At 36.7% G+C, this 18,302-nt stretch overlaps 1 protein-coding gene across 5 annotated transcripts in view; it reads right to left on the bottom strand.

The window, feature by feature from the left end:
- NALCN (sodium leak channel, non-selective) overlaps window positions 1-18,302 on the bottom strand; it is a 229,008-nt gene that overhangs the window by 86,162 nt on the left and 124,544 nt on the right. For all 5 annotated transcript variants that reach the window (XM_054085381.1, XM_054085371.1, XM_054085388.1 and 2 more), the window contains 3 exons: window positions 17,590-17,781; window positions 10,613-10,750; window positions 6,143-6,217 (listed from right to left, as the gene is read on the bottom strand). In XM_054085381.1, the coding sequence (XP_053941356.1) occupies window positions 6,143-6,217; window positions 10,613-10,750; window positions 17,590-17,781 (405 nt within the window). The remainder of the gene's footprint in view (window positions 1-6,142; window positions 6,218-10,612; window positions 10,751-17,589; window positions 17,782-18,302) is intronic.

The raw sequence follows: 18,302 nt of genomic DNA, 5'->3' as shown, positions 1-18,302 counted from the left end.
AGAAAGGTTCCACGTTCTATGATACAAGGGAAACAGGGAAATACTCTTGAGTAGTGTCATACAGATGTCATTGCTGTAAGCTACAAACCATACTGTAGATAAAGGAAAGATAATACATACAGCTCGGGAAGCTTGAGTATAATCTCATGCCTGGCTTCAAATTTTCTTGTAGCCACCTTACAAAAAAACCACACCTCTCTAAAAATTGCTGCCCAAAAGTATTCACTTCTCTTCAGTGCCTAGAGAAGGAAACCTGCATGGATATTTCAAATTGCATATACAGCTTTGCAATGTATTAGCGAAGTGGGTTGAATTCTACCCATGTGACTAAAACTCCACAACACTTAAAATTAACTTCACTGGCTGCAAAAGCTAATTCAGGGAGCAGGTATGAAAAACAGTAGAATAATTGAGGAATTAACAAGGTAAAAGTGAGTTTCTCTGTATGGAATGAGCATATGTGAATCCTAAAAGTTTACAAAATTCTGATAGGAAACAGAAAAGCATGAGTAATAGAGCCATATTAATGAGAGGACGTAAAACTAGACAAGAACGATGTACATACAGGCTTTTATGCCAACAGCAGAACCCTAAAAAGTAACATGATTGAACTAGGATTCCTGTTATTCAAAAACCCACAATGTTGACACAGAAGACATCTCAGAAACTTGGTAGGAGTAATAAGCAGTAGGGTCCTACAGTATCAGAATATGCAGATCCAGGCAATGTATTATCCAGACTGACAGTATTCTGCACCGGTGAAAGATAAATGCTACTTATTTTTAAATCTACAATCAGTAAAATGAATAAGGAAAATGCATATACAGCATAAGAACCCTCTGTGTTGAAAATGCATGCCTAACTGGAGGAAATATTCTGCATACATGTAGATGACGATTAGCAACTAATTTCAGCATTGTGCTAGTTTTGGCTGGGATAGAGTTAATTTTCTGTACAGTAGCTGTTACGGGGCTATGTTCTGGATTTGTGCCAGAAACAGTAATGATAACAAATGGATGTTTTAGTTACTGCTGAGCTACAGAGTAGAAGAAAGATTAACTTTTTACTCATGACTCCTCACTGAACTACATAGTCAGAGAACACTTAAGTGAAGAAGCATCTCATGGTTTACTACTGAGCAAGATCTAGTTTATGACATAAATATCAAAAAGCTATTCAATAACAGTGATAAAAAAACTCTTAAATTCAGTTATTTTTTAAAATGTAGGTAGTCAAACCTATTAACTACATTCAATTTAAATAAAAAAATGAATTACATAAAATCATAGAGACTTAAAAAGAAATTTAAAGGACTGTTCAAATGACAGAAACTGGGAGAGGTGGGTATATAGAGTAGCTTTAAATATCCTGTTTTACAAGAACAGAATACATCTACAACCTACAGAAAAACTTCAAGGAGGGCAAAAAGGCCAGCAATGCCAACTGGAGTGCAAAGACGGCTTTCAAAAGTAAACGTGTATGTTTCAGAGAGGGAAGCCATATGCTAAGCAAAGAATAGAGAAAAAAAACCTATAAATTCTGGCATTTTTTAAATAAAACAATAATATGGTGGATCACAAAAGATTTTGAGAGATTACTTTCTAAAGAAATAAAATCTAATAAGGAAGCTTTTAAAAAAATACAGGAAGCAGCAAGATCCACAGAGGGTTTAAAAGAGCAACAGACTATTAATCAAGAGCATTCAGAAAAATAAATCCAAAGCAAGAAAGCAAAATGAATAGTGTTGACCACAGAGGAGCTCAAAGAAGACCTTGAACCATGCTGAAGACTAATCTCCAACAAAAATGTCAGGAGAAAAGCTTTTGGAAGATAACTAACACAAGATCAAATTGTTATTCACCAAGATCTGATAACACTCACTCAAGATTTCTAAAGGATCTCAGATATAACAACGCTGACATACTTCTAGTGGTGAATAATTTGTCACCTAAGTAATCTTGGTAGCTAGAGAAAGGAAAGTGGCAAATGTGACTGACTTTAAAAATGGGCTTCGGGATAGAGTATGGGAAATTAGAAACTAATCAGTCTGACTTCATATTTAGGCAAACTGATAAAAATGTAGTAACAGTAGAATTAGCAGATACATGGAAAATATAATGGGAAAAGTTAACACAGCTGCTGTAAAGGAAATTCATGCTTCACAATCTGTTCAGAGTGCTGAATTTAAAAAAGAAAGTTCAAACTTTATCATAAAAAGTAAAAGAAATCAAAGAAATCATTTTGGTTTCTTTTTAACTTTGGAGCAACAGGTTACAGAGAGGGTGGAGAAGACAGGAATAAAAGAGAAGAAATTTGGTCGTAGCTGATGGATTTCTTGTGCCTAAGACTGATATCACTGCATGACTGATGCACTGAACGCAACAGAAATGGGCGTTATGGCTAGATAAGCAGGATCAATCTCATACCTGGAGGTGAAGTAGCATGTTAGGGTCAGTCTGTTACTGCAGAGGATCACATTTATTGCACAGATAGATGGTGACTACGAGCAATAGTACAGCCCCTTTTCACTTGACTTGTGCTGTCATGGCAGACATAGATGAGGGGATGAGCCATGTGGCAGAGGAAGGGAGAAGTATTGCAAATGAACAGAGTTGTAAGAACACAAAGAATGAGGCTGTTCTTCAACCAGTTGAATAGTGTCTTGGAAAAACAGATTCTATTCCTATGTGTGCCTGTGGTGCGAAGTAAATCACTTAAATTAATCTTTTACAAGTTTTATGCTTGTTCTAGATACTTATGAGGGCTACCATAAAAAAGTCGGGAATGAGAAAAACAGTTTTGTCTGCATAGCAAAGCTTGAATATGGTGCAATAAACAACACATAGGGATCACACACTGTACAACAAAGAAAAAAATCAACTAATCGTTCATTAAAGTGAGCTCTGCCTACTCTTTGCCCTAAATGAGGCCAGACTTTTGAAGAACATTATGTAATGATGTAATTAAAATCTAAATCATGTTGTATATCCTTAACTACATTTGCACTAGCAAATTTAATTCTAAAAGTTTACTAGCTTTTAAATAAATTATTTTTCAATCTTCCTTATAATGTCCCAGTCATTTAATGTATTTTTCCTTTGATTTATTCATATTTAAACACATTTACTGAACCAATATGAATACCCAGTGTTTACATATCATTTTACATTTTAGAGTACATTGCATATATTACATATATAATAATATTACATATTATTAGAGTACATTAACTATTAGTCCTTCCCCAATAATCTGAAAGATAAGTAATAATTTTCTTATCAAGTTCAAGGAAAGGAATTAAGACAGAATTAAGAAGGACACATCCCAAAAGAGATTATTAGCTAGGTGTGATTTCTGGCTTACACATATTCCTTGAAAATCATCCAAGTCTGAAAACGCCCTGTGCCTCAAGCTTTACAGCCGTTAAAGGCAGGGAATAATCGCAAGCATCAGGATGGAAATACTTTTGATAGCATTACTGTTTCCCCATTTTCAACCAATCAATGTCTTTTACATTAACAGTTTGAATTATTTGATTCCTCCCTTGGAACACTGTTCAGCTCTTAATTATAAATGTTAAACATTTTCCTGTGCAGCATTACAAATCTATCTCTTTATAGAAATGGTAATAACAATTACCTCACAATCCTTCTTCTTACAGTCTTTTTTTTTTTTTTTTTTGGGAAGAATTCAAAACATCATTGAATTAACAACTCTTTCTGCTTTATCTTCTGAGGTAAGACAACCACTATTTCAGTGTAATAGCACACTGTCACTATCAGCACTGAACCAGCGATACCATCACATTTACCCCATAGGAAGCCTTTTCTGTTCTAGACAATCATTTGTACAATCATTCCAGTAATTCCATATGATTGAGCCCCAAGAATCAACCTCTAACCTCCTTTCACCTTAAGCATTTTTAAAACAAGTAATATTTCTTAATACCAGAAGGGTATACATTCAATTGTACTGAGTAATATAATTTGATGAGAGGCTACTGTTTAAAGCAACATTTCAAAAGCATAAACACAAGTGAACTAGCATCGGGCACCTTGGATTTCTTTTTATGTCATAATGATGCATAATGCATACACCATTATGCCAGTCAACCAAACTGGTATGTCCTGTGGCAAAATGCTGTCTTCTGATTACATATCTACTTGGGTCAATGGAACAGACTATCAGACTCTCAATGTCATTATCGTGCCACACTGCATGGTAACTAGAAGGTCTGTTGCCTCAGGCAGCAGTTTTACACTGTCCCACCATCACAGTCATGCAACTATGCTGCTGCCGGTCTCAAAACTATGAAGTTGAGGGAATTTACTTTAATCCTATTTATGTCTTTTATTTAACTGTGCTCTATTGCTATTATAAAGTTGTCATTCATACCAGACTATCAAGATTTCAGGCTGATGTAGTGGTGGCCTCTCAACATTGCTTTTTGTTCACCTGTTCCAGAGAGGGCTGCTAAAACACAAAGCCATGCTGCTGACATTTCATAAGCAAAGGTGTAGATTTTTAAAGTGATTTATGAATTTAAGAAGTTAAGTTTTACAGAAAAGCCATAGGATTTAATTTTTTAATCTTTTCACTGTTTTCAGAAAGCTGATTTGTGCTTCTAACTCATGAAGACATTATGAAAAATTTCCTCTAAGATTATCAGTATGATATGACGTTGCTTACCATACATCTCAGCCACTTTCATTTCAGATCCCTTTACCTCCTGAGACTCTCAAGGAGTGAAATGAATAAACTTAATTTGGTCTACTCAGTTTGCACATTTAATACTGTCTGGCCATCCAAAATCATCTACAAGATCTCTCATTTCACTTCTGTGAGCTGATTAACTGAAATCCAGTATTTATATTTCTTTGTGCCAGAAAATACCTGCCCTTTTAACTTGGTTCACATTTGAAATACATACTGATATTTAAAACAGCAACAGCAAAAGTTATATTAGTTTCTGTATTGAATTCTATAAAGTCTGATTTAAAGTAACTATATAGTATTCTCAGAAATCTCTAAATCCCCCAATCCCCAAAGAAGTGTGTAGAAAATGAACACAATGAATACCAGCAAAATAAATGAATAAACACATCACTTTAGTCTTAAAACCAAAAGAAATATAATATACAAGGAAAAATAAGGGAGTTGTTATTTGGCAGATTCATTTCTAGGTAGTGATTCAATGTGAAATAACTACATTTTCTGGGTGATTATTTTTCAAGAATTGAAAGAGCAGAATTCGATAACAATTGCTAATCCACCTCAAAGATGAACAAAGTCAGCAAATGATGGGTGAAAGAAGGCTATAACTCAGATATTATAATAGAGGTTCCCACATACGAGGCTCTCAATTTGCTATTTCAGGCATGAAATAGGCAAACATTGATGATTTTGCTCCTCTTCGTGCAGGTTAAAGCACAGTTGTCTGTTTATGTAAAAGCTACAGATACGTTCCTCACTAGTGGTTTGTACATAAGGTCAGAATGGCCAGCATGAACTCTTTAGCTACATTTGGTCTGATTTGGTGTGGCTACATTTATGTGATTGTCATTTAGGGTTTCAAGCACGAGAGAATGCCTTCTTGGTAATCGTGGTCCCCAAATCTGGAGAAACAGTCAAGCAATTTAACTTTGCCAAGTGTCTTTAGCACTCACATAATACATTCAACTTTGTTCCCTCTCCTGCTTCTTGTCTGCGGACCTTTGCCAGACCCCGCAGTGGTGCAGTGGTCTGCTTATAAATTATCATACAGAATCATGGAATGGTTTGGGTAGGAAGGGACCTTTCAAGATCATCTAGTCCATTTGCCCTGACATAGGCAGTGACATCTTTCACTAGATTATAAGCAAAAAGATGCCTTAGCTGTGATTTTAAAATTATTTTAATTACATGATTATCTAAGTTGACTTTCATCAAGTTTTTAAACAAACTTCTAAATCTCTTCTACAGTCTCTTAATTTCTACCTCACAATGTGTGAAAGTCAACTGTCTAACAAAACACTGCTACTGTCTTCAACATCTACTGTTTTTTTCATTTTGATGAAGATGCTTCCCATCTTTTATCATGAAAACACCAGTAAATAAAACTTTATTGAAACTACTTCCAAGAACAGCAAAAACATGTTCTTACTTGCTTAAGTTTCTTCAGATCTTCATCAAGTTCCAAGTTGTCCAAAATAACAGCAACAAACAAGCTGAGTAGAATCTACAAAACAATTGCAAATTATTTATTGAAGCTTGTCTTATTCTTCTTAAGAAATACTATGAATTGACATGGAAAAATGAGGGTGCTACTGATGTAAATGGGAGTCTTGCCTTTGATATCTGTTAAACTAATATCATCTGCTACCACATGTCTCATAGCCATTATATGAGTAGTAAATTGTTTTTTAGATTATCATAAAACTATTACATGAGTTTAAAAATTTTGGATTCTAGTTTTTATGAACTCTCTCCATATATATGTTTAACAACATACCTGTTAAAATGTATTTGACATGAAAAGAAACTTAAATTCATCACAAATAATAATAAAAAAGAAATACAAGGCAGAATCCTTAAACAGCTCATAAAAAGTTAAGGTGTTTTTCAACTAAGGTGTAAATTTTTAGCACAGAGGGCACATAATACTAATTTAACTTATGGACTTGCTTAACACTGAGTGCCTCTGTGCAAACTAGCTATCTCTGCTTTGAAAGTAAAGTAAGCTGCCTCGTTATCTGCATGCATCAGGAGCCACAGCATAGGAAACTCATATGCTTTCATTTACTATACATTACATATTTTGTAGATGCACCTTTAGAAGGAAGAATCACAGGGAAAAAAAATGTATATGACATTACTATGTTTTCAATGAAGCTGAAACTGTGACAGATAGAGCGGAGAATAGGACAGAATTAGGAGAGAATACCACTGTTCAGCATATATCCTTAGGCAGCTCACATTTTAAGGCTGTAAATTTGTATACACTTAGCTTTGCAGCTATCAGCAACTGCCAAGGTTATAGTCTCTGAGGTTCAAGGCAAATATCCTCAAACATACTGAGCTCCTACAGGCAAGCAACAATTTTCTAGAGATATCAGAAGGAATCTTAGCTCTTTTAAAGGAGTTACAGACCTAAAATATTTCTGTGGTCTTGAACCACTTGAGTGACAACAACAGCAGACATACCTATCCACTGCTGTTGTAAAAGAAGTGTAACTTTACCTGTCTTTCAATCACTCTGGAGAACTATTCCCTCCCTATATGGAAGGTGAAGTTCAAGTAGCTTATACACCAGACAGGGGGCTCAGAACTTAAACTGCGTCTAACCTCAGTATCTGGAACTTGTTCCACAGCAAGATTCCCTTTCCCTCCATTGAACTATAAAGGTACTGAACACATAGATAGGACTCTGACCCATAAATTTATAAATTTATATATATGTCAGTGTTCAGAAAAAGAAATGTTATTTTAATAGGAAACTGGCTTTAGCAATATACAGAATTTCCTGCAGCTGTTTGAAAAGACTTATTATACATATCATGTACTTAAGAGTACCTCATATAGTTTTAAATAAGCCAACTGCTGCCAACAGTGGCATTTAGGATGGCCTTCAGAATGGCAAAGCATGACGGAATTCTGATAAAATACACAATCTCTGGCACAAACTACTTGAAACCCTATTTTCTGATGAACTGTTTTACCATCATTTTGTCAGGATTTTACAACATGGTGTTTTTCTTCTTCAGATACTTTACACAGTCTATGACACTCCAGTACCTGCAGCTCGGTGCATACTAGTCAAAGAATCACAGAATCATAGAATGGTTTGGGTTGGAAGGGACCTTAAAGATCACCCAGTTCCAACCCCCTATCATGGGAGGGACACCTCCCACTAGACCAGGCTGCCCAAGGCCCCATCTGACCTGGCCTTGAACACCTCCAGGGATGGGGCAGCCACAACTTCCCTGGGCAACCTGTGCCACTGCCTCACCACCCTCATCAGGAAGAATTTCTTCCTAATGTCAAATCTAAATCTTCCCCCTTCCAATTTAAAGTCATTCCCTCTCATCCTATCACTACATGCCCTTGTAAAAAGTTCCTCCTCAACTTTTTTGTAGGCCCCCTTCAGGTACTGGAAGGAGACTATAAATTCTCCCTGGAGCCTTCTCTCCTCCAGACTGAACAACCCCAACTCTCTTAGCCTGTCCTCACAGCAGAGGTGCTCCAACCCTCTGAACATCTTTGTGGACCTGTTGTGGACCTGTTCTGGACCTGTTCCAACAGTTCCATATCCCTCTTATGCTGGGGATTCCAGAACTGAACACAGTATTCCAGGTGGGGTCTCACAAGAGAATTACAGTTCTACACTAAAAAGAAATGTAGTACTCAATAAATCTATTACCCCTTACAGTCCTGCTGCTTTATGAACAGGTATGTATCAAGTCATCAAGACCTTAATTAATTCCCTTTTTCTTTTATTAACAAGAACCAAAGATGATGTACCACAAAAGAAAAGTTAAATGCAAACTTATTATTTGTTTAACTTCCTCCACTGCCATCTCAACTAATAACAGTCCTGCTTCCAGCAGATGTTTTGTTTTTTAAGCTTCAAGTTTTCTTTGCTTTCTAATGTGAAACGTATTCATTTATTTCCAAAGCTTTACAGTCTGTTCTGCCAAATGCCTCAAATTATCACTTCTCAATTCTAATCCTCCTCTCTCTTCTGGCTGGTGAAAGTAATTTCTTCATTTGACTTCACTCTTGTTATTCTCTGATGGCTGTTTATTCTTAGAAATCTTCTTTTGGTTTTAGTGGCAGCTGAACAGTTTCTGTCCTCCTTTACCAAGTCCAGATTATTTTCTTTACTTAGGCTTCTTTTGCCTCCAGAAAACTCTGTCCTACATAGCTTTTCTCTTCCAGAGTCTGAGAAAGATATAGAGCCAGAATGAACAACTTCATAACACCAGGTAATTCTGCAAAGTTGTCTTAGCAGTTTCTTCATCCATGTAAAATTTGCATAGGTGCCTGAGAAGAAATGTGTACACTTACAAAGCGAAGAAAGGATAATGTACTTAAATGCAAATTCCCTGTAAATACACTGTGGATGATGTACTGAAAAGTGACTTCAATCCTAGCAAAATAAGTGCTTTGAGTAAACAAATGGGGAAGTCCCAGACAACTCTTTCAAAACATAAAGGAAAATACTAAAATTGCTCTTACAGCTAAGTTACTTCTCAAGTAAGGCGTGAAATTTTAGCACAAGGGCCACGTGATATTATTTTACTTTATGGACTTGCTTAATGCTTGTCTAAGAGACAAAAATTGATTCCAGTTCAGACTATATTCTTGGTGAAGAATCAGTAACATAGCAGTAAGATTTTCTAATGAATAACTGCTTTCAAATCCATGACCAAGACTCACTTCCCTTTCCCTTTCTATCCCCACTTCCAAGGAGTTTTAAAAATTACTTCAGCATGAAAAGTTGCTTTTTCAGACCTCAAGGATTCCTCTTATCCTTGTGAGCAAATTACTTGTCCTCAATATCTGCCTATACATAGATTTTTTTTTTTTGACTTACGCTTTAATTTGGTTAAGCTGCTCTAAGAGAAATAAATGCACTTTACTGCTGCTTATAAAGTGGTCAAGATTTCCATCCATATGAAGGAACCCACTGCACCGACAATTACAGCTGTATTATTAAATCTTTAGAAGTGAAAGAGGACCTACTGTAAAGTAAAAGAAGTAAAAGGAAGATGATGGAGACTATAAATTCAGCTAGTAATTTATATAAGTATACAACTGAGCAAAGAAAGAAAATGGGATGAAGAAAGTGAAAACAAGCATAAATGCATAAAAAATGCAATGAATGCAAAATACTAAATGAGCAAAAGTAAGAGTGAATTAAGGGTACATAAAATGTATGTTCCTGTGATTGTAGTATTTTCTCTGTATTGGTACTAAAGATGACAGTATCAAGTTCTTATTGATACGGGATATCCATAAAGCTGTTTTCCTTACCATTTTCTGTACTTAAAAAGTCATCATTCCATTTGAAATGCATACAGAAAAAAATGGGGTCTTAGATCTAATCCCCATTTCCATACACACACAAAACTTGCTGCATTATTTCTCATACTTTTATTGCTTGATAAACTATCTCATATATTTTCTATGCATTGATTTTGCATCAAGCAACAGAAAAGCAGTGACTTCTAATTAAGAGTTTATATTCTGAGGCTTTACACTTCAACGACTGCCACAAAGAGAATGCAATGGAAGCTGAGGAGACCATTTCTACACAATAAATAAAAGCACTTGTTTAACTTTGCAATCATTAGAACTGTGAAGATACAAGACAGTTAACAGCTTATATTGTTAGTCTAGCAGTGTGACTTGGATTTTATGAAGAACATCACCTCACATCAGAACAAAGAGCCCAACCTTATGCCACATGTCTAAAGGGTAAATTCTGCCACGTTGAAGAACTAAGCCTAAAGACCTCTATGCTGAAAATGAATGTTACGATTAGTGTTAACTAGCTGAGAAAAAGAAGTGATACAGGAGCTATGTGGATAATTTAAAATACAGCAGAGCATATTTGTGAGTGAAGACTTACCAGAGTAGCAAAAAGATGATATAGTATGAAATAAATAGCAACTACTGGTGCCCACATATGTCCTACAGCATTCAGTGTCTGATCCATGACATCTACCCATCCCTCCTGTGTGAGAATCTGAAACATTGACATGAATGCCTGCAAGAAAAAGAATTGCAAACATATTAACAATTCAAAAATTATATTGATATGGTTTTATTGACACATTCCTTGACTGGATTTAACAGTGCAGAACAGCCGTTTTGGTTTGGTTTTAAATCTTAATAAACAAATCTATTTCAATTTTTTAAAGTAAAACGAAATGCTATTCAGAGCTAAAGGAGAAATAAATAGCTTAACCTTTCACAGAATTGTAATCTGTAAGTTGTAAACATAGTTAGCCCTTATGAAGAACCTTTTGGTTTCCTCCAGGGCTAACAAAATAAGAGAAATATCCTGAGCATCAGAGATCCTTGTTTTGAACCTTATTGTGATCTTTTGATTGTGCTTATTCTTCTGTGTTACCTCTCCATAAATATACACATAGTAAAGCGTTACCATTAAATGTGGCCACACATTCATGTTATCTTAATAGTAGAAGCATTCTAGGGAATTCTAGGCACCCCAGAGATGAGACCAATCAATACAAGGCAAGGTCCCAGGACTTCCACTTGTTTCAGTCAGTCAAATTCTTCCCCTTCACATTTTGTAAATAGCATTTTTGTGGAACTGTTCTGTAACAGAGAACAGGAGAAGTGGGCCTGTGAGAACCTTGTGAGTTCAACAAGGCCAAGTGCAAGGTCAGGGCAATCCCCTATTTCAGTACAGGATGGGGGATGATGTGATTGAGAGCTGCCCTGTGGAGAAGGACTTAGGGGGAATGGTTAATGAGAAGCTTGACATGAGCTGGCAATGTGCATTTGCAGCCCAGAAGGCCAACTGTATCCTGGGCTGCATCAAAAGAAGAGTGGCCAGCAGGGCGAGGGAAGTGATTCTGCCCCTCTGTTCTGCTTTTGTGAGACCTCATGTGGAGTATTGTGTTCTGGAATCCCAACATAAGAGGGATATGGAGCTGTTGAAACAAGTCCAGAAAGAGGGCTAAAAGGATGATCAGAGGGCTGGAGCACCTCTGCTGTAAGGACAGGCTGAGAGAGTTGGGATAATTCAGCCTGGAGAAGAGAAGGCTCTGAGGAGACTTTACAGCAACTTTCGAGTACCTAAATGGGGCCTACAAGAAAGCTCAAAAAACTAATTTGTGGGGGAAGACTTGAAATATTAACCACACGCAAGTACTTTTCTTGGTCTCCTTATCAAGTTTTAAAAGTTTTTCAAATGAAATAATGTCTTCTTTAAGCAGTCTCTCCCAATGCAAACAGGACTTTTAAGGTTACACCTACACCCTTAAGAGAGTCCCCTCCAGGCTGTGATATCTATCCTGCAGCACAGGCCAATTTACTCTACAGCAGGCTGTCCATGTGCATGCATACAGCACTTCATCCTGCATCTCCTCCTGGCCACATGTGATGTCCCTATGGCCATAATGCATCATTAATATTTGGTGACAAGGAGTTGGTTCCAAAGACCTGAAACAGCAAGAATGATGTAGCACGGTTTGCCACACTCTGTTTCTGTATTATGAAATCAAAGGTGTATGCTATATGCTTAAAATTTGAGAGGAGAGCCTGCAAAGCTTGCCATGATGGAGCTGGAGGGCTGTGTAAGGCAAGGACAATCTAATCTGGTGCATCTTGTTACGCAAGGCACTGCACAAAAGCATTTCTTTTTTGGAGTGCCCAGTTGGAGAGAACTACTCCTCTGTCTGTGCCCAGGGATTGATTCAGAGAGAGTTTGCTGGAAGCACGAACAAAGTTAACAACTAAGCAGTGTGCATATCGTTAGGCCAATGCTTGAGCTCAGTGCTTGGACCTCTTTCACTGATCAATGATAAAGATCCTTGGACTAAAGCTTTTTCTCCTGTCTGTTATAACTATACAAATTGCATCTTATTGCCTCTTAATCATGCTTAGAGAAAGAACCATGCATTTTCACTCTGTTAGGTGGGTCCCAAACATTTAGCTGCTAAGGGCTTTGTAAAAAATTTGAGTGCTGTCTCTCACAGAAAAGCCTACACCAGAACCCATCTCAGTTTCTTATTGCTGCTATGTTCTATGGCAGTCTGAAGCAGAAAGAAGCACAAACACATTGTTAGTCTAAGATCGAGGAGTTTCAGAGCTATTTTTACGGTTGCTTTTCAGAATTAAAACACACTAATCAAATTTTCAGAGATGATTAAGCCTACTAGTCCAAATAACTCACAAGAAGTGAAGCTTAAGGTGTACATCAAAGCATCCAAGTGAGCAATGGGAGATAAAATGAAACTTACAACTTTAATTTCTACATCAGCAACATTGTGACCAAAGGTAATGTCCCAATCTTTCCTTTGAACACGCAGATCCCACAGAGGATGAAGGCCAGCATAAACTAGAAGCAGCAAACTGCTTGCAACTACTTTTTTGTAAATCCTTTATGTCAGCTACTATCTTTGTTCTGTCATTTGTTAGGAGAGCCCAAATACGAGGGCTGGAATTTGCACAGTGCCCTCTGGTTTATGCTCCATGGTGTGCCCTCACAACCACACGTGCAGACTTCTTACACTGCACAAAAATACAAACTCTTACTAGTGATTCCTTTCCTTACAAGAAATCACGATGATAGTCTTGCAAAAAGCCAACCCCAACAAATGTTATATAGTTCTACAAAATACCTCCCTATCGAAATGTGCAGAGAAGGAAACATTTGGGATCTTTTGCCAGGAGGGGCTTTCTGTAGCCAGAGGAGCATGCATGAAACAAGCAGGAAACTCAACCTCCTTTATATTAATAGCTGCCGGTGGTGCTTGAGGGTGAAGAAGACAACCACTGCATTAGTGTTCAGCACCACTTCTCAGCTTCGCTTTGTGAGGGGCAAGTGAAGCTAAACCAGACAGTCAATTTTCCCTGCACTCAGAGCATCTCTGTAACCAAGGGTGGTGATATTAGACCAGTGTGACACTTCTTTCTGAAATAGACGATGGGCACTACATTGAGCAATACACTCCACTGCTGGCCTTAAAAGCATTGGAGGCACTGGGTAATTGAACCAGTGCAGTATCCTTTCTTCAAAATCATGCTAAATTATCATAGTTTATTGCTTTTTAAAAATACATATTTCAATTAATTTTTCCAAGTATAAAGATACCTCTAGTGGACCCCTCATTAATACAAGCACTAGATTAATTTGGAAAAAAACCCAGTCTTTTAACATCATAAAAATCTAATCTTCCATCTAAAACAGTTGTCCATAAAGCATATAGTTATATAAAATGTCCCTTCAATATAATTTAAACATTTTATCATAACTTTAAAATCCAGTACATGACAAAACATTTGTTTTAATAAAATAAGGCAGTGTACAATGAGTATGTGCTTTGCACCCAGCAGGTTCCTTTGGAGCAAGTTATTTTTAGCTGAAAGGTGTACTTCCCACTGTTTATTTTAAAATTAATTTAAAATGCAACTAGCTGACAGAATCAACATCTGTGAAGACGAGACTTAGAGATTTATGCAAATGGTGATTTTCTGAATTAATTTGTGTTATAGAAAAGACTGTCAATTTCTTTGAGTATTTATGCCCCATTACTTAATTAGCTGTTTTGATGATGGAAGTCAAATTGCTTTTTTATTTATAGTGGAAGACTGGAAAAGTTTTGGTGGAATATATGAGCCAAAGTGCCAGTTCTAATAATTTGTCCAATTATTACGGGGTGGTGCCACGCAAATTACTACTTTCAGTTTATATGTACTTAACTGAGTCTTGTCCATAAAATTTTATGGGCCAAATCCCAATGGCTTTATTAATGGAAGCAGTCCTATGATCAGTGGGATTACTTCTGCTAACATAAGCTAATAGGATTTAGGCCAGTGCTGTGAAATGCTTGCAATCTGTTCTACCTGTGTAAACTTATGTTTTTCTCCTACATAGTCATAAGTGCTCACTAACACCCTGAGAGGAGAGTAGCCATCCTGTGAAGATATGGCAGAGGAACTAAGACTGTAAGTGTATCAGAGAATTAAGACTACATTTTTCAGCTTTTTAAATGGATGATGCTTAGGTTAAACTAACATTTCACAACCTGACATTTCTGCAAGCTCAAGGCTAGGATCGAAGTTCGGTTTTGCTGAAGACTGAGGGATTTTTGCTGCTGAGATCAGTTAGGCCTGGCTTTAATCTTTTGTTGACACGTTTAAAAGAAAGGCAGCATTCTCAGCTTTGTAACTTGAGGCACTGAGTAGTTGGAACATGGCCCCAAACTCCAAGAGAAACCAGGGCATAGAAGCTGGAGACACTAACAACATGTTTTGTTTTCCATATGATGTTTTTTAAAATTTCCTAGCATCCATCTTGCACCAGTGCCTTTGAACAGCTCCTCTCTTCCACTCCTCCTTTGGGAGCCCCAGCCACCCCCTGTCCCTCTCATGGTTCCATTCATGTGGCTCAAGAAGATGTGCAAAAAAACAGAGATGATGGGTTGGTTGAAAACAGTATAGCAAACATCTATATTTTTATATTTGATATTAGAGAGAAAGCCAGTACATTTTGCAAACTGCAATGGCCAAAAAAAGGGTGAAATTTGTAGCCATGGCAACACTGAGCTTGTGCCTATTGACTGTTGTCAGGAAACCATGTGAAAACATGCAATTTAGAGGCATTAGCGAAAGGAGGAGGTCTACTTGTTCCAAAACCCATACCGTGCCTTCTTAAAAAGCACTTACATTTTCAAAATGATTTTAGGTTTTCTCTGTTTCAGACACTTTAATGTTCAAACTCAAAATCTAGCCTCTAGTGCCACCATTTTTGTCCTCTCTGTATTTATAATGTAAAAAGTCCACAGCAACAGTTCTGACCATTTTAGGTTTGCTCTTCTTTAGGGGTAAGGCCCTAAAAATTTATTGTAGCAAGTTCTGCAGATCTGCAGACCTTACACCATCTCCTATGTTATATAATAAAGCAAGTATTTCTTCAGTCACGTTTTGAAAACAATACTTTCCAGGCAACCCCCAAATTCCATATTTTATAATTGTTTTCTTGTAAACGGATTCAGTGGTCTTTATTTGGAGCAGACAACATCAGCAGGAATGCCCAATCCCCTGTCCTTTGGAGGGACACCATCACTCACACCATCACTCACAACTTTTGAGTATAAAATTTTCACTGACTCTATCACCCTATTAAGAGATGTTTCATCAGCAAAGGACAAAAGGAGTCCACATACTGGAAAGTATAGGTCTGGACTGTTCATAAAGAGGTTAATATGTATACAAATAAGCAGTAAATAAATAAGCATGTAAAAATAAGGAGAGACTCTTGCTTCTGGCTATGACAAAAAGCGTTAAAAATGTTTAAATTCAGTATCACAGGAACACTTTTTTATTATTGGTAACACATCGCCTGTTTTTCTAAAACTTCAGTCAGAAAATAGAAAACAAGTCTGGATATTTTCTGTTTGTAAACAACTGTATAATTTACTGGAGTATACAACTTCTCACACTTCAAACATAGTTCAGTTTATATACCTGTCTGCTAAAATTAGATATTATAGTTCTTACTGACGTGCAAATGGCCTCAGATTGAAATGTCCAAATAATTTAAAACTTTACTTACATCTTGATATATTTTGGCAATGTTTTTCTGCAACAGGATCTTTTCAGATACTTGTAGCCATTTATCTGGTTAAAATGTGCAGGTGGTTGTAAGTCTGTCATATTTTAATTATACCACAATAATTCTTTCATGTCATTGCCATTTTGCATAAGTAGTAAAAATAATTCTAAAACCAAATTCCATGATGACTGCAAACTAGCAGTGGGATCGCTTTTTCAGAAGTCATGCACGGGAGTTGGGCATATCATGTGGTGGTACAATCACTGGATTTAAAGACAGAGGCCTGACTTCATTTGAACAGCTTAGGTTTTATTATGTTTTTTTTTGTTTTCTTCTGCATTTAAAAACTGAATTTTACTGAATTCCCTGTGATCCTACTTGGCTGCTTTTCTAAGCATGTTTTCCAACATAGAAAGCACGGTGTTACACTATTCCCTGTGGACAGGTATTTTTTGTCTTACATTTGATGGTTAGCCTCCCATATATAAAGTTCAGGTTGATAATTACAAACTGTTGTCTGGCCATTTTGATTGCTAAATGTATGACCCTCGAGGCTGTCTTATTCATTGTTATTTAATTGTTCCAACCAATGCACTTTCACTAAAACAGATACATTGGATAACTAAGCTGGAATGACAGAAACAAATACATTGTGACTGGAACCAATCCATGTACACTCAGTCTGATCCATTAGTAAAGAAATGGCAGCATTTTCATTCAGAGCTGTGTGCTTCAATAAATGCATTAGCTCCAATTTCTACCGATTTTCAATGTTCTGTTCTAAATTAAAGCAATGCCCATAAACATCCGTAATTTATCCCCAAAAGGCAAACTCATTCTGTCAATGCAGACAGGTTTTATAACCCCGTGTAAAACAAGCATTCCCATACAAATCAAGAATAACCACTTTCATAAAATGGAAAAATAATGTGTAAACATGTTTTGTATACATTTTGAGGCTAATATTCACAATTGTGCACATGAATCCTCTTTCAGTGGCATGCCAGACACCATTAAGCCATATGCTTTGTTGTATCATGATCAAGGGCATATATAAGATTGCTTTGCGTTCCCTCAATGGCAGAATTAGAACACCTAACCCAAACAAAGACTAACTTCACTAATGAAGGACTACGTAATGACTTTTACACACAGAAAATACAATTCTATGTGTATGGAGATAAACAGCTCCATGGCTCTAGAAGGAAAGGAAGACAGCTAACATAATAACAAATATAAAATACCGATGATAAGAAAATAATGACAAACAGTAAGTAATCAACAATTTTTGTACTTGCCCGGGGAAAGGTTGTAAATCTATCCAGTTCTTCTACGAAGCAAAACATTTGTAAACTGATGGCTGACATCACGATTAAAAGGCTAGCAGTAAATACCACCAAACTCCCAAGTTTTTTTCCTGGTCCAAATATCTTATACACAAAATCCTCCAAAGCAGGAGAAATCTTTATCAGCCGAACTACTCTAAGAACCTGCAAAGAAAGAGAAAGTAGAACTGTATTAGTTACCTGACAATTATATCAGTCAACAACTTTTCACAGCATCAAAGACTTCAAGGCCAAAATTTGGGTATTTATTTTAGCTAGTAACAGCAGTTACATAATGACCAAGTAACTGTTAACCTACTTTGTCTTTTGCTTATCTTTTTACAATTGTGTGGTATAATACTTCTTGTTACACATCTTGGATTTTTTCACCCCCTGTAGTAATAACAAGCTGTAATTTTTCATAGAACGACCTATCTATGATCCTTTCACAAAATGCAGTATTAAGGTGTACAGCTATAGGATGACATCTGTGGTCTTCAGAGTACAGGCACGAGAGGATACTCAAGGCCTTCAAGTCTGTTATCAATTTGCCAATCACCAACAGTCATCGCAGAAATGCAGTTGGGCAAAGCTGGGTTTAGAATAACAAAGGGAACAAAAATGTAGCCAAACACACCAAAGGTAAATCTGAATGTAATGCGGAATTACAGAAGTATGAAAGTTTA

Source organism: Cuculus canorus, chromosome 1 (assembly GCF_017976375.1).
Source record: "Cuculus canorus isolate bCucCan1 chromosome 1, bCucCan1.pri, whole genome shotgun sequence".
Classification (NCBI taxonomy): domain Eukaryota; kingdom Metazoa; phylum Chordata; class Aves; order Cuculiformes; family Cuculidae; genus Cuculus; species Cuculus canorus.
This window is presented reverse-complemented; position numbering and strand designations above follow the sequence as displayed.